The sequence below is a fragment of the Notechis scutatus genome, chromosome 4 (assembly GCF_049901735.1).
Source record: "Notechis scutatus isolate UNSWTSFEM ecotype Mainland chromosome 4, rNotScu1.2, whole genome shotgun sequence".
NCBI lineage: Eukaryota > Metazoa > Chordata > Lepidosauria > Squamata > Elapidae > Notechis > Notechis scutatus.
Genome location: NC_142012.1, coordinates 144,428,726 through 144,452,629, shown reverse-complemented (window position 1 = coordinate 144,452,629; position 23,904 = coordinate 144,428,726). Strand labels below are relative to the sequence as shown.

Genomic DNA, 23,904 nt, shown 5'->3' with positions numbered 1-23,904 from the left:
ATGGAGAATATGTAACTGGCTTTAGATGGGAAGAGATTCTGAAGAAGTGATTGAGAAACTAGCACGGACAAAAGATAGAATCTTCAGTCACTTAAAGTGATGCTCTGGGACAGAAATCTATTTTGAATTTACAGGATCATCCATTACTAAGTGTAGGATTACTTCAAATATACATCAGAAAAAGTGAAGAGTCTGTTTATTTTAATTTAGATAACAGAGAATAGGAGAACATTGATCATTTCATTATTTAAAAGCTACTGGAATAAAACTGGACAATAGTACCTGCTCTATTATAATTTTCTAAGTAATAATTTCATATGATGCTACTGTAAATATCATTGGATCTATTTAGATTTCTAATGTACATTTATCATAAGCTGTTATTTTTTACTGAACGAGTAAGAGTTGAATTTCATATTGAAATAGCATTTTTTTTAAAAAAAGTATTGTTATTTTCATTTTTAGGGTAAAAAGCTCCCATATAGTCTCAGTGCAGATGCTGAAGAAGGAGAGGTTTCTGATGAAGATAGTGCTGATGAAATTGAAGATGACTGCAAATTAAATTTTTCTTATGTAAGTCCATATATCTAGTATGTTTTCTGATAGTGGTTTAAATCTAGATTTTCCACACTGCCTCAATAGTTATCTAATGTTCCGATTTTCCCTTAATGTAAATATAAAGTAGACATGGACAGAACCAAAGTTCAGCTAAAGTTAATGAAGCGACTTTGAAGTTAGTGACTTCCTGGATATGCCTGAGTATCCCAATGGTGCTTTTTCAGGAGGCAACTGGACTTTCTTGTTTTTTCTTTTGAAGACGTTTTGCTTCTCATCCAAGAAGCTTCTTCAGCTTTGACAGGATAGTGGGGAATGGAAGGATCCTGTCAGAACTGAATGAAGAAGCTTCTTGGATGAGAAGCGAAATGTCTTCAAAAGAAAAAACAAGAAAGTCCAGTTGCCTCCTGAAAAAGCACCTTTGGGACAACCATGACCTGGATGACTGAGAATCTTTACAGACTATAAACCTGAGTAGGTTATTATTATTATTATTATTATTATTATTATTATTATTATTATTATTATTATTATTATTATTATTATTATTATTATTTTGCAACAAGGTGGAAGTATTTATAATTGCTTTTCTGGAATGCTTTTTCAGCTTCCCAGTCTAGAGTACAGCTATAGGATTTCTGTTGGTCTTTTATCCAAGTGGTTAGGTCTGACTCTGCTTGGCCCAGATACCCTGATTAAGTTATCTTTCCATTTCATGAACCCCAAGCAGATTTATAAAGAATGCAGATCTATTTTGGAAAAATAGGAAGTCAAACATTTAAAAAAAAACCACCCTCTGTCTAGCAACACCAAGGAATTGTGCTGTTTATGTGGAATAATTCCAAGGGTTTCCATCCTAGATGTATGCATTCTTACTGCCTTTTTGAATTAGCAGCTATGTGGCTACATCTTTCCTGTGTCCTTTGTTTTTTCTGCTATGAGAATCAGACATAACCCCATCAGACCCTCTGAACCCGGATAAAAGTCACAAAGTGCTACCATCATTTGAAACTTGGTTTAATTTACTGCAATTTTAATATAATTAGTGTCAAAATTATGGGAATTAAATGCCATTAGCATTATTACTTCCTTATCATGAAACATATGAATCAGCAGCAGCACGTTTGGGAGATGCTCCAGAAATATGTGAAACAATCTGAGAATCATAGTTATTAATATGAATAATGCAAGTATTATTAATAATAATAACAACAATAATTGCATGAAGAAGTAAAGCAACTGTGTCAAAAGAAAGCAAAGGCAGTATCATGGGTGCAATCCCGAAACATCTGGAGCACCACTTGAATACCTTCGGCCTTTGCAAAATCATCATTAGCCAATTGCAAAAGGCAGCTTTACTTGGAACAGTTTACATCCTGTGATATGTTTAATCCCATAGCAACACTTTTCTCAGGATCCTTGAGAAGGATTTGATAGGTGGATAAAAATGCCAAACTGAATCTGAACATCTGTCCTATGGTGTGACCAACCACAATAATTCATGAAATACCTGACATAGATATTATTGGAGTGCTGAATAATAAGTATAAGTCTAAATTACACCACTGGGTAACTTATTTCCCCACCCACCCAGCAACCTGTGCTGTCTTCCCCATCAAAATTTAAATTGTAAACCTCTTGAGGGAGAGACATATCTTTGATAGAGCTGTGTAAAAACTGGATATTTGATTTGATTTTATAAAATAGTGAAGTGCCCTTTGGTCAATGAAGTCTAGATTAAATGATGATGGAAGCAGGCATGGACCTATAAATTTATACTTTATTATCTGCATTTGCACCTCCATCTCTGTCTTCATCCTACCCCAATTTCATAGTCCAGGGTAAAATGAATCAATTTCTTGGATAGGGGTCTGAAGAGATTTCTAATTTATACTTCCAGATAAAATTCTACTGAACACTATACAAGTCTGAATGCTCACATTGCTGTGACATTTTGGTTGAGCTGTGTGTTTCCCATAAGTGGTTCTCAAATGTCATATGTAGGTAAAGAGAAGCCTTAGTGTAGACAGGAGCTCTGCTTCTGAGAAAGCCCAAAGGGAAGTGTTCTTTTATGAATGCCATTTTATTAAGGAGATGGTGGAAAGACAGAAAGGCTGCAGACCGCTGGGGAGGCATTTGTACAGAGAAAGGCAAAAGAATTCATATTCTTCACTCGGCCACCTTATAATAGAAGAAGTGCAAGACTACCATCCTGCACCCTAACAATTTCTTTAAAATTCTCTTTCATCAAATGGAATGATAATTTATTGGGGAAACTTTAGTTTTTACTTGTCACTCATAAAAAGCCATTTGTGATAGACTGCAGCATATTTAGATTGTATCCAAAGGAAATAAAGGAAATTATCAAGGAGTTTTTCTGACTGTTATATCAGCAGTTGCTATCTGATATCCTGTATATGGAACAAAAAAGTTAAATTTGTTTAAAAAAATCTGTTTACAATTTGTATTGCTGCTTATTGATCTCTTTCAGAACAATGGCACAACAGAGCATCAGATAGAGTCTTTTATAAGAAAAAAACTTGAAACCTTACTCAAAGAGTCTCAAATCAGAGACAAAGAAGACACTGATAGCTTCACTGTGAGGGCACTTTTAAAAGCAACGCATGAGGGCTTAAATGTGAACTTTAAACAGGTAAGAAGTTTTTCTTACTCTTCTGGGAATATCTATAGCTGCTATTATGACATACATTTTTAATTGACTGCAGACGTCCCATAAAAAAATAACTGTTCTTTTGTTCATCCTGTATTTATATCCTGCCTTTTTATTTATTTTTACAAATAGCTCATTTCTTTTAACTGGACTGTTTGAGCAGAAGGTTGGATCAGAGGACTTAAAGCTATAATTTTATTTTTTATATCCCAGAAACCAGAACCTGCTTTTAAAAAAATCTTATTATTTTGAATATCAAAATGGTGAGCCTGTGTATTCTGCAAATGGCTATATAATCTTATTTTGAAACCTTGAAAGCTTCCAGTGATGAAGCCCTACAACTTTAAGAGACAGGCTGTTCTGTTGCTTAAGAGCTCTTAGGGTTTTCCATATTTCAAGTTTGGATCTACCACACTAAAGCTTCTACCTACTGGTTCAAATGCTTTGGAGAACACATCAGCACCCTCTTTCTTGGTCTTTCAGGTCACTTGAAGTGTTGTTCTTTCAGTCACTCAAAGTATTGTTGTTTCAGTGTGAATCTATCCTTTGGTCACATGTATGTATGCTTTTCTCCTTTATACTCTTATATGCTGGGTGCCACCTTGGAGTTTCCAAGTAGTGTGTAAAGAATGTAGGCAGGGATGGGCTGCTGGGGGTTCGCAGGGGTTCAGAAGAGCCCCTAGCTAAGATTCTGTGCAGTTTGGAGAACACCCAAATCCCACTCCTGGCTGCCCAGCCCACCCCGCCCTTCCCAGGAGGCCCGTTTTGGATGCAGGTAAGTGCAGGGCGTGCATGGAGGCTCAGGAATGGTGAAAAATGGGCCTCCCTGAAGTTTGGAAAGGCCAGAAATTGGCCCGTTTCTGGCTTCAGAAGCCTCTGGAGCCTGGGGAAGGGCAAAAATGCTCCCCCCGCCATGGTCCAGGAGGCTGACCCACCATAGCACACCCACCCAGCAACTAGGCAGAGAACCCTTTGCTAAAATTTTTGAAGCCCACCCCTGAATGTAGGTGACTCAACTGAGAGCATGTATTAGTAAATAAATTCTCACATTATATAATCTGCATCCTAAACCGGAAATAAATATCTGGAATTAATGGTTAATGTATAAAGTTGAGCTAAGTCTAGAAAATGGGGAGGGAAAAATGGTTCCTTGTTCTTCACCAAAAAGTGAATGGATCGTAGATTCCTGTTGCAGGCCACATATTGTATAATGGAAACACCTTGCACTGTGAATAGCTGAGGGAATGTATCTCACTGCCTTTTTCAGCTCTATATGAATGCATGTTCTGACAGAAACATTGGATCCTCAAGCTGTTGACTCCAGGGAGTCTCTTGTGTGTGAATCTCAGATGGGCTAGAACTATAACTCAGGTTCTTTTTTCTTGCTTTTCCTAGTTATTTCAGAATGTCAAATTGATTTGACCTCCTGAGTAATATTTGGTTTGACTTCATTTAAATATCTGAGTACAAAACAATGTTTTGGGAGCACTAGATTTCTGTAGGTATTTTATTTACCAAATGTATCTATGATTTACAAATATATAGAAAATTAAATAATGTACAGAATCTCTATTTCTGTGTATAATAATATAGCATATAGTGGTTTGTGCAATAAAATGAAGATTTTTCTAGTACCAGTTATGACTCTTCCTATTGCTGTTCTCAACCTGGTTTATTACACTATTGTCTCTTTGCCTTGGGACTGAAAAGTTTAAGAATGCACAGTTTTCAGATAGTTGAAATCCTAGCATAATCTAATATCTGCTAAAATTACCTTAAAATTAAAATATATCATTTGGAATAAATTAATAATATCTGGCTTTTGATGCTCTCTCCTTTCTTGGACAACTGTACTGTAAGTCTTGATTTAAGGGATATGAGATTTGCTCTACAATACCCAGCTAATGACTTTTGAGAAGATACTGATGAAATGAAGATGAAACAGTTTTGACTAATGTATATTACCTATTTTCTTTTCCATGGGTATTACTAAGATAACCCAACAAAATAAAACAACCAAGCATTGGCTTCTTAATAAGCTTATTAAGAAGCTATTATTAAGAGTCATACAACTGAAATTCAAGCTTGTGCCTTCAATGAGACAATCAGAGATCAAAAATTCACTGAGGCAGAAAAACCATATCTTAAAGGAAAATGAACTAAAACTATTGTCCATATAAGTATATTAATGGGAAGAACTGTTTTTTTGGGTAAAGGAAAAATATTTCGAAAGTGTGGTAAAAGTGGAATTCAAATGAGATGTGATGGTTATGAGACAAAGATGAAGTTTCAATAGATCTTAAAATTATTCCTGTGAGCAAGTTAGTTAGTTGCAGTTAGTATCTGTTGTTTCTTTTTGACTCTTTATGTTCAGTTAGTATAAGCCAGAGATGAGATTAAGTTTGAAAATTAGCTTTAGGGTAGGAATTGAAATACAAGGAAAGAAATCAGTTCTATTCTGAAGTAGAATTTTGTATAGTTCTAATAGGCCAGGCAAGAGTGTTCTTTCTCTACACTGTCCAAAGCCATCACTATCCAAATGCAGTGTTGATCTTGTGTGATTCACATACAACAGACACAGAGGAAGAGGGAGAGGGAGGGAGAGAGAGCGCGCCCAAGAGCATCACATATTATTTTATACTACTCCAACACTCTTCTTTTCAGGACAAACTAGCTACCTTTAGACATCACAGACATAATGTGAGGCGTGTCTGTTTGTCTTTTCCTTTCAGCTTTAATCCTAACCATCCTTAAGAGATTTTTAATGTAAGTGCATTAAATCACATTTGGGCCTTATTCACTAGTTACTGAGCAATGAACTACATGTAGGGCACTTTAAAGCACTGCTGTAGATGACAATTTTTTTTCTTTCTACCAGCCAGCCTTTTGGAGTAGAAACTGGCCTTTCTAATATTTTATGAGATGGTTAAATTGATCAGGCAGGAGCAAATGTGGTAAACAATTAAATTAGAAAATGATTTTGATGAATTCATTGTTTTTCACAGAATTCAGGTTTGAAGGACACTAACAAAAAATCTCACAGTAAACTCATGGGCAGCTTCGGTAAACATAAGGTAAGTAGTAATATGATTATGAATCCTTTCCCCCTGACCCTCACGTCTGTACTACCCATCTAAATCAACATTTCTCAACGGTGTGAATTTGAAGATAGGTGGACTTCACACATGCCACCCGAGGAATATTGACAGTTGAAATCTACACATCTTAAATTTGACAACGTTAATAAAAACTGATGGACCTAAAGAAAAGCTGCAGCTTCCAAGAATATTTGTTTATGATTGGGGAGTTAGGGTTAAATTTTAGCCCACAGACAGGATCCAAATCTGTCTGATTATTCAAAATGTGAACTTGGTGAAACTGATAGATTTGCAACTATTCTATGATGTGATTATTAGATAAAACTTTAGTTCATACCTTTTTTAAAAATGGAACATTTTTTTATGAAAGAAAATTTAAAAACCTTGGAGAAATTGAGAGAATTTTCACAACATGTTATAGTAAGGGTTAAACATTTAGATTTTATTACCTTGTAACAATAAAGGTTTTCAGTGATTTTATACTGGAAATTATGAGTATACCAAAGTCTCCATTCCATTTTTTTTTTTAAAAATGTTGGTTTGAATGATTTTTCACAAAATGGTAAAAGAACCATTTAGCCTGAAGGTATTTCTTATAAAAAATATCTGTAACTGTCTTCCAGATTGATTTTCAGCAGATGCCTTTTCAAAAGGTAGCAGGGGTAAAATGTTCCATTTTTCGCAGACTTTTGCTAGTGGTAGTCATCCTTGTGTCACTACTTTCTTAATCAATATAGCTCCAATCTTCAAAATATTGAAGCTTGAGAATAGACAAATTTTACAGGCTGCTGACAGGGAATACAAAGTATTTAGACAGAGGAAAGAGGAGGAAAAACACATAGTTAGTTAAACATCTGGACTGCAAAGTGGGCTACTTTTGTTTTGTGTAGATTTGTCTGCTTCTTTCTTTCTCTTAAAGTAGCTCGCAAATCACCAAGTTGCTGATCAAAGTACATCAGCAAAGTCTCACAAAAATGAAAAACCATAAAATGTTGCCTAGGATTTACTGTTTACAATTATATTAAGATAAACGAATCATCTCATTTTGTATAATTGAGGCCATTGTTAAATAAGACTTTGACTTTTCAAACAGAAGGCAGCTAAATCTAAGTCCAAATCTCACAGCACATCCGATGATGAAGACTCTCAACAAAATGTGTCTGGAAAAGAATCTGGACAACTATACAGGTTAGTAACAATCATCACATATACATATACATATACATATACATATACATATACATACACATACACATACACATACACATACACATACACATACACATACATATACATATACATGTAGTGATTTAAGAAATGAAGAATTACAGCAATACACTGCAGGGCAGAATATGGATCCATTCAGTTGTAAATGATGTAGAAGTCAATAATGCTTCATGACTTAACTCATTATGTAATACATAAGCTATGATTGTTTCATGTGTATGTTTGCATTGAAGAAGCTTCCTATTTATCTTGCCTTTGTCAAACTTCAAAACCAAGAAAGATATACTGAGGTTCTGCTAAGCAGTTTCCTTTATTGCTACTCATCTATAAACACATTCTCACCAAATCAAAGCAGACACCACTTGCACCATTAAGCATACGGTATACTCTCTGAACTGGGTATGAGCAGTCTTAACTCTTTGTCCCAGGCAAACTACCAAAACTTCGCTATCTTTTTTTTATCTCTTCTGAAATGCACTCTCTCCCTTCTGGGAATCTGGACCATGTCCTACCACATTTTCCCCAAATAAGGCAACTAATATGTGTCCAGCTTTCTTTTATTTTATTGTATACACCTAAATAGAAGGCATGCACATGTAAAGGTTTAGGGCTGAAATGAAGTGTTAAAAAATAATTGGAGTCCCTGAAAACTGTTCCATCTTTCAACATGTCTATTTTTTCTCCTTTCCTTTTTCATCCTCTTCTTTTTCTGTTTCCCTCTTTGCATTTTTGATCATCAAGTAATAATTATTTGTTGTTTAAGGAAAGAATGATATGCTTACCACACTAATTTTTTGACATGATGGAAAAAAATAATTCATGATAGAGAGATCAATTTATAATTCCATTTACCTTTTGAAAAATCCTTTCTTTTCCCAGCCGGTTGGCTCGGCGGAGGAAAACAATGAAGCTATGCCGTGACCTTTCTGATCTAGTGGTGTACACAAACTCAGTGGCAGCTCAAGACATAATTGATGATGGTAAGGTTGTTTGTAATTTATATTAAGGAACATATTAATATTGTGTGCTTAATAGCAATAACAGCACTTAGACTTATAGATTGCTCTACAGTACTTTACAGTGCTCTTTAAGTGGTTTACAGAGTCATCTGGGTGTTCATTTTACTGACTTTGGAAGGATTTATTTATTTATTTATTTATTTATTTGATTTGCCAATTGTTTACAAGATAATAAGTATAAGTGTATACATAGTTGTGAATACATGAAATGGGTACATATAAGAAAAATAAAAGAATAAGAGAAACAATAGGACAGGGACGGTAGGCACGATGGTGCGCTTATGCACGCCCCTACAGACCTCTTAGGAAAGGGGTGAGGTCAATAGTAGACAGTCTAAGGTTAAAGTTTTTGGGGTTTGGGGAAGAGACTATAGAGTCGGGTAGAGTATTCCAGACATTGACCACTCTATTGCTGAAGTCGTATTTCCTGCAATCAAGTTTGGTGCGGTTTACTTTGAGTTTGTATCTATTGTGTGCTCTTGTGTTGTTATGGTTGAAGCTGAAGTATTCATTGACAGGTAGGACATTGCAATGTATGATTTTATATACCATGCTTAAGTCAGACCGAAGGCAGGCGTAATTCAAGGTTTTCTAGTTTTAGAATTTCAAGTCTGGTGGCATAAGGTATTCTACAACGAGTAGAAGAGTGGAGAACTCTTCTTGTGAAATATTTCTGGACTTTCTCAATTGTGCTAATATCAGATACGTAATGAGGGTTCCAGACTGATGAACTGTATTCGAGTATTGGTCTAGCAAATGTTTTGTATGCTCTGGTTAGTAGTGTGATATTACCAGAGAAAAACTACGTAGGATTAGGTTAACAACTCTTAATGCCTTTTTGGCTATGTAGTTGCAGTGGGCTCTAGCACTTAGATCATTAGAGGTGAGTATTCCAAGGTCCTTTACAGAGCTTGGGTCATCAACAAGATCTTGACTATTCAGCTTGTATTTTATTTTCTGATTTTTTTTGCCAATATGTAAGACAGAGCATTTATTTGTTGAGATTTGAAGTTGCCATTTGTTTGACCATTCAGATACATAGTCAAGATCGTTGCCATTTGTTTGACCATTCAGATACATAGTCAAGGATGGAAGGATGAGTCAATCAGGTGATCAAACTCTTGGTAGTGGGCAGAGTTAGCCTGCAATACTGCATCCTAACCACTGAGCCACCACACTCCTTAAGTATGTATGTGTATGTGTGGGTATGTTTTTTGTATATGAAAACCTGAGAAAAAATTTATTGATATGATGTGATGGCATTTAATAATTCTATCACATCAGTACCTTCATTCATGCAAGTAGAAGATAAATGAGGCTTCCAGTGGTTGTTGTAGGAAGGACTAAGTCCAAAAACATTTTCTGTAGTTACTATAGTCCTTTAGATAATACTTGCCTCAGGTGGTAACCTCTGGCTGGTCACGTTTGCTTTTGAAAGAGTTGGACTTTTAATACTTGCATAGGATTCCTCCAGAGATCAGGGTTGCAGGTTAGATAGGAGGTTGGGGGGAAAAGACATCAGTTTATCCATTTCATAATGGTTTAGAATATTGTACATCTTATCCCCAGCCTTATAAGATGTGAATGAGGATTATTGGGTTGGAATATAAGACATACACACAACTTAGAGACCTCCCAGTGCAATAGCTAACTAATATTGCAATCTTTTTTTAAAATAATAATAATAATCATGTAGTATTCATGAGAAAATGAAGAAAAAGAATCTTTTGAACCTGAATTTAACAAATCTTTTTCACTAATTGTGAAGCAATCGGGGGTGCCAGTATGGGCCAAAGTTGACATAGAAGCTACATTATAATGCTGTATAAGGTATAAGCAGAATTTGGAACACTAATGAGAATATTTGTGATTTCTGCAATAAATTAAATTGGTTTCAAATGTGTCATACTTTAATTCCCATATATTCTAGCAAGTGTGCCTCATGGGAATTTTAATACAAGGCATTCTGAGTAGAGTGCATTAAGAAATGTCAATCTTAATTAATAAGAATGTCTGAGAAATTGTGACTTATTGTCAAAGAGATGGCAGAACAGTAAATGGGCAAATAGATTATCAATTATATTGTAGTTTGGATAGGTTAGGGCTGATCTTGCACTCCACTGACATAATTTTTCATCCATCAGTGACCATCATTTCTCATGCTTCAAGTTGATTTTAAAAGCTAGCCTATACATTTGATAAAATAGTAGACAGTTTTAGAAAACATTCTATGCTACAAGTTCTGTGACTTTTCATTCCTGCAATGTATTGTTTTCTTCTGGTATAAAAGTAATAGAAGTTATGATCCCAGCGTTGGCATGGCAGAGGTAGAAAACAAAGAAAGATTCAATTGAAGTACATAAAACTTTAAGGCATGATGGCTTTAGAAAGAGGATTAAGTGGGTGGATTTATATGCTGGCATCTACTGCTTGTGACAAAGCTACCTATGACTCAGCTTATACTTGTTGATTCTTGTCTATTGGTAATTCATCTCTGAGAACTGTTTACAGTGTTTCTTTCACATTTTTTTGTTTTCCTTCCAGCATGTATCTGGTATCCTCTTGCTTGCTTTTTTTTTTTTTTTTGACTTTAAAGTTTTATCTCACTTGCAATCCCTCCAGGCTTCTACCCAGCCCTGCCGTTCAGCTTTTCTCTGGAATAAATATTTGATAAGCAATGTCGCTGGATATGTCTCAGCATGTATAGATACTGATATCTATCTTTCCACTCAGCAGCCAATCCAAGAGAGTGTTTTGGGTAGTGTTTTTAATATCAGAATAATTATAAAACAGATGACATACATGAGTAATTATACTTCAGCAATCTTCTGCAAAGAATTTTCCATCTGGATTTAGGCCTGCTGGGATATCAGATAAGGACTGAGGTGAAATCATATTGAACTTGATAAGCACTCTTAGAGCAAATGAAAAAGTGCTAGCAGCCTATTTTGTGGAACAAAGTTGAGGGGAAGCTTGTAATGACACTTCTTATTTTATCATGAAGCAACCATGTCTTCTTCAATTTCTGTCAAACTTGGGCATCACTAAAAAAAAAAAGAGTCAGCATGCAGGGTTTTCATTCCCCTCAAACATCACTAGAGGGATATATTGAGTTGTGGTTACATTCCAATTTCTGTGAGAACTTTTAAGGTAAACCATGCTTAGCTATTTCTGTTGGCCCAAGTGTCAATTACTTCTGATCACAAAGACAGAACTGAAATTCTGCTTGTAACGTTTAGTAAAGTCTCAGATGTATTGACATAAGGTTTCATTTCTTTAATTTCCCCTGTGATTTAACTTCAGCCAATCTACATTATTACTTAAACCATTCAGGGGAGCCACAGGTGTCTGTGATGTGAAAAATGAATTACCTTGGTTTAAATCATGAAGCTTTTTTAGGAAGGCCTTTTAAATTAATGCTTAGAATAAATCCTCATCCAAAATTCACTGAAATTCTTCATTTTGATAAACCAAATTAGTATTCAGAAATTTAAGGGAAGAAGAAGTAATTATGCCATGGTTTAAAAATGCCCACATAAATATTTATGTATGTGAAACTAAATTAATTTAGTAGCTTTGTTGCTACTAGGAACAGCCATACAACAGTCCTGGCAGATCAGTGTGGAATACTGAAATAGGAAATATTGCTTGTTGCCTTGACAAATAGATTGAAGCGTTCACTTTCCTCTGTTGTTTAGAGAAAGCAAATAGTGCGCTACATTCATTTGCCCTGAATGGTGGCGCTGACTAGTCACTACTATTCATAATGGAATCCCTGAGGTGACTTGCTAGAAGAGGGCTATAATATAGAATCATAAGGTTGGAAGAGATCTTGGAGGTCTTCTACCTATCCCCCTGCCCAACTGAGTAATCCTCGTACCATTCTAGACAAATGGCTGTCTTATCTTTCCTTTAAAACTCCCAGAGATACCCATGACTCCAGGAGGCAGACTCTTCCATCACTTAATAGCTCCCACAATCAGGAAATTTTTCCTTACTTCGTTTTGGACTGTCTACTGCCTCTTCCATGTGCTATCCCTTCATATATGGGAAGACTGCTATTATGTTGCCCTTTACCCTTCTCTTATTTAAGCTAAATCTGCCAAGCTCTTTTAACTACTCTTCACAGAATTTCACCTCCAAGCTTCTTGCCATTTTTGATGCTGTTCTCTGAACTCTTTCCATTTCCTCAGGGTTCTTTATGTATTGTGGTGACCAGAACTGGGCATAGTAGTTCAAATGTGGTCTGCCTAGTACAGTATAGAGAAATTATTGCTTTTCATGTTCTCAGCACTATTGATACACTCTAAAATTACATTGGGCCTTTCTAATGATCTGTATACATATCAAGTTGTTAATTAGACTTTAATGATTTTTTTTTTTCTTTAGTGTTTGAAAACCTATTTTCATTTTCTTGGTGAAAATTTAGTGCACTGCTAAATTTAAAGATCATTTTACATTTTTCGATTCTGAACCAGGAAAAAATAATAATAATGGGACATTTAGCATATTCGTATTGTGGTGTAACAATGCCTTTTCTTTTGAAACCCTACAAAGGCAAACTCCTGTCTATGCCTTTGTCTGTTAATCATTTTAACATGCAGGATCAGTGGGGAATGTATTATCCTTCAGTGAGACAAGAGCTCATCAGGTGATCCAGCAAAAATCAGAGCAGTTCATCCTTTATAACCAGCAGCAGCTCACCAGAATCTATCCATCTGCCTACCGGATTGACTCTAGCAACTTTAACCCTGTACCATATTGGAATGTTGGATGCCAGCTTGGTGAGTGATGCCTGGTGTTGTCAGTTATGTAGGTGCCCATGGACATGCGGCTGTTTATCCCATGGACATGTGCTTGTTAATTATCTACCTATATTCATTCCATATGTGAGGTAATGGTAGTTCACATAGTATAAAAAGTATAGACCTACAAAGATGCATTTAGAAGATTGCTTCTTTTGTTCCATAAAGAGAGTTAGTAGCTGTGGATTAAGAGAGTATCAAATCTATTACTGATCTGCTGTCTCCTTGGAATCAATGCACTTCAGAACTCCTATAGTGGGCTGAATCAGCAACGGGAAGTTCTTTGATGAATTGTTGTATGTCTTCCCAATGAGATGCAGGCAGGAAAGGGGAACAGATAGCTTGATGCCCATCTGTGTTCTTAAGTCAGACTTGTCTAGCCTGATACCTTCCACTACATTTGGACTATGTTTTCCAGAATGGCCAATCTGCTTGGTGTAAGGAATTTAGTCCTGTTTGGAAGTTCTGGAAGGTGCCAAGATGACAAAGGCTGGAGGCCACTGACTATTACATGTTTATTACCTTTAATTGCTTGATGATCTCTGGCAATTTGATATTACTAAACATGTGCACATGTGTCAAGGATTAGATGGCTCAGCTTTCATTTTTACCCAAGGATGAACTTTTTGCTATAGGAAGACAAACTCAATTTGCATAACTCTTGAAGAATTAGCAACAGAAAATATAGTTTCTTTAAGCTGTATATCCTTGGCCCCAATATCTTGATTTGTTAATAACTAATTCAGCTACTTAATATCTTTATGAAATATTCAGGCCTCTTCTCTTCCTTGTCCATTCAATTATTACTAATGCTCTTTGGGCTTCTGCTGTGTCCTTTATCCATTTTTTTTTTGTTTAGAGTCAAGGGTCTTTAAAAAGAATAGAAAGTGCATACCGTGTTTCTCCAACAATATGGCCTCCCCCAATAGGAAGTCCCAGCATATTTTATAGGCATAAAATTAAATTAAGCCCCTCCCCCAAATTAAGGCCTATTTTAAAACATGCGAAATGGGGGGAAGGGCGGGGGGGCTTGCCATTAGGAGTGCCCTGCAGGCAGCCATGCCTCGCCACCAACCTCCCTACTGTCGTCAAGTACTTTTGCTACACAACCGGATATCGTGCTGCCTGCATTGACCTTGACGTTGGTGGGGCACTTCATATCTGGAGATCTTCCGCCACCGTTGCTTTCCCTTCTCCCCGTGCTGCCGCGGCATTTGGAGCATCACAGCGGTGTTTGGCTCAGCCATGTGGGGCCGGCCAGGGCTCCTCCTTGCAACTGGAGCCTGGCGGAGACACTCGTCTTCAGGTGCTCCTGTCACCACCTTCCCGGGCATTGTTTGAAGGCAAAGCCCATTCTTTTAAAAACAACGCTACTACTACAACAAAGCCTCCCCTGCCCGAGAGGACAGCCCAACCCCATGTGGGGAGGTGAATCTCCCGGGGCCACAGTGCAGGATCAGCCCACCTCGGGAGACGCTCCCAGCTGCCATCTCTGCCTGGTGCCAGGCAGAGCATGAAGACCTTCACCTGGGGGGCCCAGCGTAGCTGACAGGTGGGTCCTCCTGCCCAGCGGCAGAGCTCTGGCCAAGGCAGCAAGTGCTTCCCAGCCGGGCCCTCCGCTCCTCCCGCTAGGGCCGCACCGGAGCCGGGTGGGCTGGGCAGAGCCAGAAAAGTGAGCCGTGGGTGTACGCCCACCTGCCAAGTGAAAGAGCCAGGCTGACCCGAGCTTGGCTTCCCAAGTCCCTCTAGCCCAACCCCAAAGGGGCCACCGGGAGAGGCCGCCCAAGGCAGTGATAGCACCCACCTGTCCGCGGACAGGGAGGTGAGGCTATGGCAGTGCTGCTTCCCTGGCCGGCGGGTCCAGCAGAGAGAGCCTGAAGCCGCCCTTCTTTTCCACCCCTCGCCCAGCCCATCCCCATCCCCACGCATCTCCAAACACGCCGGCAGCTCCAAAAGCCGCGGCGATGCTCCAAACGCTGCAGCGGCACGGGCATCAGGCAGAGGCACTCACTCGGTGGGGCTCAGCTCAGAGGAGAACATGGCGCAGGCTGTTGCCTTGCCTCCCTGTCCGCAGACGGGTGGGCTCTATCACTGCCTCTGGTGGCCTCTCCCAGTGGCCCCTTTGGGGTCAGGCTGGAGGACTTGGGAAGCCAAGCTCGGGTCAGCCCGGCTCTTTCGCTTGGCAGGCGGCCGCACACCCACAGCTCACTTTCCCTGTTCTGCCCAGCCCACCTGGCTCTGGTGCGCCCCTGGCGGGATAAGCAGAGGGCCTGGCAGGGAGGCACTTGCTGCCTTGGCCAGAGCTCCGCCGCTGGGCAGGAGGGCAAACCTGTCAGCTGCGCTGGACACTCCAGGCGAAGGTCTTCGCACTCTGCCCGGCACCAGGCAGGGATGGTGGCTGGGTGCTTCTTCTGGGGTGGGCCAATCCTGCGCTGCAGCCCCAGGAGATTTGCCTCCCCACCTGGGGTTGGGCTGCTGTCTCAGGTAGGGAAGGCTTTGTCGTAGTAGAGTGTCATTTTTAAAAGAATGGGCTTTGCCTTCAAATGATGCCCGGGAAGGCGGCGACAGGAGCGCCTGAAGACGAGTGTCTCCACTGTGCTCTGGTTGCAGGGAGGAGCCCTGGCCGGCCCCGTGTGGCTGCGCCAAACACTGCATGATGCTCCAAATGCCGTGGCGGCATGGGGAGAAGGGAAAGCAATGGTGGTGGAAGGTCTCCGGATATGAAGTGCCCCACCAATGCCGAGGTCAACTTCCAAGCCGTTGCTGCCTGCCCGCCCGAGGATGCAAGGGGGGGGGGGAATTAAGTCACCCCCGAAAAGATGGCCTAGCCATTTTTTCAGGGCTCAAAAAATAAAAATAAAAAAGACCCGGCCTTATTATATGAGAAACACGGTAGGTAGGAATTGGATCCAGGCTAAAAGTATTTCACTAACACTGATAATGTTACCTAGTGTTAGTAATGAAATGTTTTCAAGAAAACAACCAAGCTCAGAGAGAACCCAGGTCCCCTCATTTCAACCTTGATCTACAAATATTCTCCTTTATTAAAAGTGTGTCATATTGAAAAAAAAATCACACTGGCTATGACCTAAAGTCCATCCATTCAAGTATTTCTATTTTTCCAATGGTGGAAGTAACAAATATTAGCTGAGAGAAAGCTAATCTTTCTCACCTCTTCATATTTTTCTCATCCCTGGAAGCTCTACTGGAAATAATATGTAATTTGACCACTTGAATTTGATCTAAGATACATGTTGAATGTCTTCAAATAAAAAGTTTAATTATAAATTAATTAAATAAAATCATGTTTTAAAAATAGTCAAACTAATTTAGTTTGGATCTAATCCTATAAGTTTAAAGCCATATAAGTAAATGATTATAGCCAGTAAATTTCATAATTAAGATAAAAATCTGCTTATTCAACAGTGGCATTAAATTACCAGTCTGAAGGGCGGGTGATGCAGTTAAACCAAGCCAAGTTCAGGATGAATGGCAACTGCGGATACATCCTGAAACCACAACAGATGTGCAAAGGTAATAAATACAAGGCAGTGCACACTGAATAGATTTAGTGTTCTTGCACATCCATCTATTAAAGATATCTTGGTTAATATTAAAATACGACACATGTTTGGAGAAAGTGGATAACATGAAACAGGTTAGTTTGGAGACTTTGATCAGGAGCAAGATATAATGAAATATTCATATTTTAATAAAAGAGTGTTAAATGAAAAATGTAGCTAAGCTATGCTTTTGCAAACAAATGAAACATTTAATACAGTTGTTGATTTGGATCTGTGCTTTTATTTCACATCTAATGAATTGTATTTGTTTACTTGCTGTCACTTTGTACATGTTTTATTTTGATGGACAACAAAAATGGCTAAATACCCAAATTTATTTATTATTTTTGTCTAGCAATAAATGTTACATATTCAATTCTAATACTAGCTTTATTCTTTCCTTTAATCCTCCCTGTAGGTTTTTCTCAAATGTACAGAAAACAAGTTGCATTTCTTATTTTAAGATTATACATTTCCACATTGTTCCTATCCATAGGCACTTTTAATCCGTATTCTGGAGATCCTCTGCCTGCTCTCCCTAAAAAACAACTTATACTCAAAATCATCAGTGGTCAACAACTACCAAAACCTCCAGATTCCATGTTAGGAGACAGAGGAGAGGTAAAATATATTTGTGATTGAGTTAAGAGTTAAGTTCATGTACGGCGGAAGAGATTCATTAATGACCCGAACAAGGGTATATATGTTTCTAATCAGGGGTAGGCTTCAAAAATTTCATCAACTGGTTCTCTGCCGAGTTGCTGGGTGGGCGTGGCCATGGTAGATGTGGCCTAGTTCAGGGGTCTCCAACCTTGGGCCCTTGAAGCCTGGCGGACTTTGACTCCCAGAATTCCCCAGCCAGCCAGGGGAATTCTGGGAGTCGAAGTCTGCCAGGCTTCAAGGGCCCAAGGTTGGAGACCCCTGGCCTAGTCGGCTTCCTGAACCATGGTGGGGGGGATGTTTTCGCCCTCCCTGGCCTCTGAGAGGGCAAAAATGGCCTCCTCTAGACCTTCTGGAGCCTCTGGGAGGCCCATTTCCCCCCCTCCCTGAGACTCTGTGCATGCCCTACCCACTTACCTCGCATCCAAAATGGGCAACTCCTGGGAGGGGAGGGTGGGGGGGGGCAGGCAAGGGTGGGATTTGCCAGTTCACCGAACCTGCCATAACATTAGCTACAGGTTTGCCCAAAAAGGGGTGAACCCTAGCAGCCCACCCTGTTTCTAATCTGCATATAAAAGATGTTAGATAGATGATAGACAGACAGAAAGACAGAATCATTATTTGTCATTGCATACGTAAAACTAATGAGGAAATAAGCATGTCAGTTTATGTATTTTAATAGAATAATGAAAGTGCCTTGCTGGAAATACGCTCCGCATGAGTGAGCAATGTCCAGCAATCAATTGGATGCCACCAGATGATCAGAGAAAAAGAGGAAGACCAAGAAAACTTGGCACCAAACATTTCAGAAAGACCTGAAAAACATCAACCTTAAATGGAGAGATATGGAGACTGTAGTCATGGATTGAGAATGGTGGAATATGCTAATAGCCCCATTAGCATATTTAGAATAAATTTCTTGTTAATGTATTTTTGCTAAAAAAATTGAATTCTAAAATACACTTTGCATTTCATATTAATAATGTAGGTACACACATAACAGAAAAATGTTATAGCTTTTGAATGTAAAAGATTTAATTTATGATTTTTATGGTTGAATACCGTATTTATCGGCGTATAACACGCACAGGCGTATAACACGCATCTTCATTTTAAGAGGGAAATTTCAGGAAAAAAATTAAAAAAATTCTGCCTGCCTGCCTTAGTTTCTGGTTGTTTGGGAGCAGCTTCGGCTGAGAATAATAACTATTCGCCTCTTTTACTCAGCCGAAGCTGTTCCCATTCAACCATTAACGAAGGCAGGCAGGCAGGCAGAACGGAGCACTGCGGGCGGGCGGGCGGGCAGACGGGGTGGGGTGGGGAGAAACGGGCGCTTCAGGGAAGCTGCGGCGACAGGAAAAGCCCCCGCTTCTTTGAAGCAGTTTCTTCCTGTGCTGGTGGAGGAGCGAGAGAGCGACTGAGAGAGCTGACCCAGAGAGAAGGACAGGCTTCGGTTGCTTCCTCCCTCCCCTTCTTTCATTTGTGTCCTTGATCCCCGATCCCAGCAGCATTCACCGAAGGCTTCTAACATTATATCGGGCGTATAACACGCATACATCATTTGCCCCCTATTTTCAGGGGGAAAAAGTGCGTGTTATACGCCGATAAATACGGTAATTTTCTGAATGCAAAGGGAAATTATTTAGTTTAAGTACAAACTACACTATTCCTCCACAGAATTATTGAATATTATTTTGCTTTTTAACTCTTCTTGGCTTTGTAACTATGTTTATTTTCATTTTTCCTGCTGATTTAAATAATAGTAACCTCCTGCTGATTTAAATAATAGTAACCTGAAGAAAGGAGAATTACTTTATTAATAAACAATCCTTTATTCAGAAATATATGTGAGACCTATATAGGATTTAGGTAAACATTTAAAAAATGGTGTTATAATAAAAATTCACTGTCAAAAAATAAAAAAAACTACAAATAATTTTTGTGGGAGAGGTTTTTTTAAAAAAGACTATGATCCAACAGACAATTATTGGAAACACTGTTGGACTGAAATAAAAAGCTTTAGTTAGTTCAATCGACAGTGATTCTTTAATTCCATGTTTTTAGAACCACAGATTTTATTAGTACAAATTTTCTAGCTATTTAGTATGCGATGATAATCACCTAATGATGCTAATAATGCTATATTTGCATCTGCAAAGAAATCCCTTGTACTAAATCCAATATGGACTATTTCAGCTTGGCAATTGCTTTGCAAGTTGTCAAGGTAATGCTTTTCTTCAATAAATCTAATTTCAAGTTTTTTAAATGGTCATATCAGAAATGTAAGGGCAAGAGACTGTAATTACAAGTCCCATCAGTATTGATTTTAATCATGTTGACTAAAGCTGATTTCACTCCAGCAACGTTTAAATGGGTGTAGGTTTCCCATACTCAAAAATATGACTAAACCATATTTCTCAATATGGTGAACTTATATTTGTCTAAATAAAATCTATGCTTGCTTCAAAACACCTAATTAGCAAAATTCCAGCAAATGGTTCTCATTTCATCATCTAAATTCATGGTCAACATTTACTATGATGTCTGAGCTGTGATATAATAACACTATAATCTAATGCAATAGTTTACCCCATCTTTAAAACCTATGGATGCAATATATGAAAGATGGGATATTTACTTTAGATATTTATGAACAGGTCTCAAGCAGATTTTGGTTTTTTAAAAAATGTCTCAAACAGATAATCGATCCATTTGTTGAAGTTGAAATTATTGGGTTACCAGCTGATTGTTGCAAAGACCAGACCAGAGTTGTAGATGATAATGGTAAGAGATACACCTTGCAGATTTTCAGTTTCTCACCAAAAATAGTGTTGGCAAAATTCAGCCATTTTGCTTCACAATTTTGATGTCATTATTTCTTGGCACATTCTGTAAATGAAGGCTAAGGGTTGCTAAAAACATCAGTGTTTTAAAATGGAATGTTTAGAACAAGTATGGGAGGGAAGAGGGAGTATTTAAATATTAATTCTCCAAGCAGGATACAGTTGCCAGAGAAAAGACACTGGCTAAAAATGGTCTTTCAGTTAGGGTATGGAATGGCCTTGTTTCCCAGCCTTAGCTCCCTCTTCTTTGCCATCTGTTCTGGGATTGAGCTGCAGAGATTCTGATTTGAAAATCTCAGGTTCTAGAAATTTTGATCTTGATGGATTAGGCTGTAGCTTAGACTTGACAATAATGTGGGACATTGAATGCTATTAGATAAAGGGATGGAACAGTTGGTCAGTCAGTTAAAATCAGCCAGTGGGGTTCATGAAGCTGCTGAGATAATGCATTTGGCTTGTCATGCCTTCTTGGTGTTGGAAGCAAAGCATGAATGTATTTGGTTACATACTTAGCCAAGGACAATGCTTAAGATTTTTTAATGTTAATATGAAATATAATGCCCAATTATATATAATTCAATTTAAAATAAGTGCATTTATATACAGTATAATTGTGTTTGCAAGTGATTTAAATTAAAATAACCTAAAACAGAAATACTTTTGTATTGCATAAGGGTTTATTGTATACAACCAGCTCTTCATTAAATAAAATTCCTCTTAGTTTTGGCATATAGATGACTTGTAAATTGATCTGTAAATCAAAAATAACACATATTTTTTCTGATTAATGTTACCCTAACATTTGCTATATATTTTGTTCCTCACAGGATTCAACCCCGTTTGGGAAGAAAGCCTAACTTTCACTATCCACATGCCTGAAATAGCTTTGGTTCGATTTCTAGTTTGGGATCATGACCCCATTGGCCGAGATTTTGTGGGGCAAAGAACTGTGGCTTTTAGCAGCTTGATGCCTGGTGAGTCCATTGGCTTTACTCTCTTTTCTTTAGCTGCTTCACTAGCAGGTGAAATGAATTTCTTTTCACAATCTATGGTGTGGGAAACTCCAATTATGTTTCTCAAATCTCTTAATACTTAAGAGGAAGAAAGTTATGTAGAGCAAACAAAGAAAAATCATTACCGTTTCTGAGATGGAAAACTAAACCTATGAAGGACTATCCCTGTGAGCTGGTTGGAGTGAAAATAGTTTTCACTAATATATCTTTTAAGCCATTTAAGATTGGGATTAGCAGATCTATTGATAATATTCTTTCAGTCCATTCACTGGATAAATGTTGCACAATGTATTTATTAATAAAAATAATCTAAGTTGTCCTTTCTGATTTGTAAAATCCGTGCAGAAGTCTTTCCAACCAGAATTCCTATTTCCACTTATACAGTTTAGTTCAGACTATTGTGGCATAGTTATTAGAATACTGAACTAGGCACAGAAGCACACTAGATAATTTTGGGCAATCTTTCTCAAGTCAATCTACCTCATAAGTTTGTTGTGGAGGAAAAATAGGAAAAAAAAACTCCATGTATGCTGCCTTGTGCTCCTGTACAAAAGGTGGCATATACTTCTAACAACTAAAACAAATATTTAAATTTAACCTCTATATTTTTGCACTTATTCACTTGCCTTGTGCTATTAGATAAGCTGTCTGAAGGTTGTACAGTAACATTTAGAAAATAGCAGAATCACATACCAGTTTACAGGAATAATCTGCATCAAATTGCAGGTTTTCAAACACTTATCTTTCAATTCTCTGCAACAAGTTGAAAATGAAAACATTTACTTTTCCTATAGAGCAAGTAGTTCTGTGCTCTATTCAGTTTTGGAGAGTTTAGTCTCATTAACCCAGGTCAAGTTTAATCAGAATAAAAAAAGTGGTTGAAATTCCTGATTGTTAACCTTTAGCTAAACATATTTTTCAAATTGTATGGTGGTTTATTAAAAAAAAAAAAGACACTTTCACACTCTCACACATGCAGGATGAGTCTGAAGTTTTTCTTAGTTCATTTGTTTTCATTATCTAGTCATCGTTCGTGTCCTTTATTAGTTTGTCATAACTGGATTCCTACACCATGCTATAATACAAAATATGCTCTGGTCATATAACACATGATGCTGAAACCAACAAATCATGTTATGGCTTCATTTGATGCACTAACTTTATTCCATATGCAAAGATAGTGACTTAGTTCCCATAGTACCTCTGAATCAAAAACTACCTAACCTTCATAAATGAAGGCAAATGTCCGTGTCCCATGATAATGTTGCAGGATCCAATCTGGGTCAGTCACTGGGACAGAGGTTTAGTCTTCTGGGCTTTTGGACTTGTGCTGGAGCTCATCTGCAGGAAACTTCTCTCTATCAGAATGTGTACCCAACCTTCTTTTAATCTACTCTAACATCCTGTGTGAACTATTCTATGTATAACATTGTAGGATAGCATCTTATCTATGAAACATAACCATTTAATATTGTTGATGATGTTCACCTTCAACAGGTTATCGTCATGTTTACTTAGAAGGACTGACTGAAGCATCAATTTTTGTTCATATAACCATCAATGAAATTTATGGAAAGGTAAGAGATAAGTATTTAGTTCTACATATTGAACAATTAAGATTGACATTAGCATGTGATAATGAAAGAGCAGCTGTTGTTTAACCACAGATTTAAGCTACAACTTCAGCCTTCTAGTTTCAAAGTGCGAAAGTTAAAGTATGTCCAAGTCTTGACTGAGTTTTTTATACATAAGATACAATTGCTTTCACTAGTGTCATATCTCCAGATACACTGGCACTCCCAATATTTCTGGAGGGTATAGACTTAAGTTTCAAAACCACGAATTGTGTTAGGTACTTATAATGGAAGTAATTGACATTAATTGCATTTTAACAAATGCTACTTATCTTAGACACGAACTAATTTATTATTTGCTGCTGGGCAAATTACTGTGCCCAAATGTTTATGAGAACATTTGTTTCCTACCTACTTTTTTCCTTTCACATGCATCTCTTTATTTAAAAAGTTAAACTGACTCTCCTTCCCAATTTTGGGATTAATAACCAAAATTAGGGGTAGGCTCAATAACAGTAATTTAGCTCTCATTTCTCATTGAACTGTAAAAATAGTTCTTCACTGGAATTTGTTTCTTTTACTGGTAATTGCTTTGTGCTTAGTTTGAATCAATTTTAAAGCAAAGCTACTGCTATTCTCTTATGTTTCGGAATTTGGAAAATTTTAAAACTTAGTTTAAGTTTTAAAATGGCAAATAATTAATTTTCTGCAAACTACTTTTTCTCAATTTCTGTTATGGAAGAATATTTTAGTTGCTTAGGGGCAGTAGAACAATAGAGAGGCTCATCTCATACCATGCAGAGAATATGTTCAATGTTTGGCATTTCTAAGGGAGCGACAAAAGACTCCCACCTGAATCACTGGCCAGTTGAGGGC

The 23,904-nt window shown here is 37.8% G+C and overlaps 1 protein-coding gene across 7 annotated transcripts in view; it reads left to right on the top strand.

Annotated features, from left to right (window-relative positions):
* The window catches only part of PLCH1 (phospholipase C eta 1), a 132,691-nt gene that overhangs the window by 99,689 nt on the left and 9,098 nt on the right, over positions 1 to 23,904 (top strand). For all 7 annotated transcript variants that reach the window (XM_087965222.1, XM_087965221.1, XM_087965217.1 and 4 more), the window contains 11 exons: positions 466 to 573; positions 3,047 to 3,208; positions 6,232 to 6,300; positions 7,418 to 7,512; positions 8,431 to 8,531; positions 13,175 to 13,354; positions 16,802 to 16,909; positions 17,435 to 17,559; positions 20,298 to 20,382; positions 21,269 to 21,415; positions 22,952 to 23,031. In XM_087965222.1, coding sequence (XP_087821348.1) covers positions 466 to 573; positions 3,047 to 3,208; positions 6,232 to 6,300; positions 7,418 to 7,512; positions 8,431 to 8,531; positions 13,175 to 13,354; positions 16,802 to 16,909; positions 17,435 to 17,559; positions 20,298 to 20,382; positions 21,269 to 21,415; positions 22,952 to 23,031 — 1,260 coding nt within the window. The remainder of the gene's footprint in view (positions 1 to 465; positions 574 to 3,046; positions 3,209 to 6,231; positions 6,301 to 7,417; positions 7,513 to 8,430; positions 8,532 to 13,174; positions 13,355 to 16,801; positions 16,910 to 17,434; positions 17,560 to 20,297; positions 20,383 to 21,268; positions 21,416 to 22,951; positions 23,032 to 23,904) is intronic.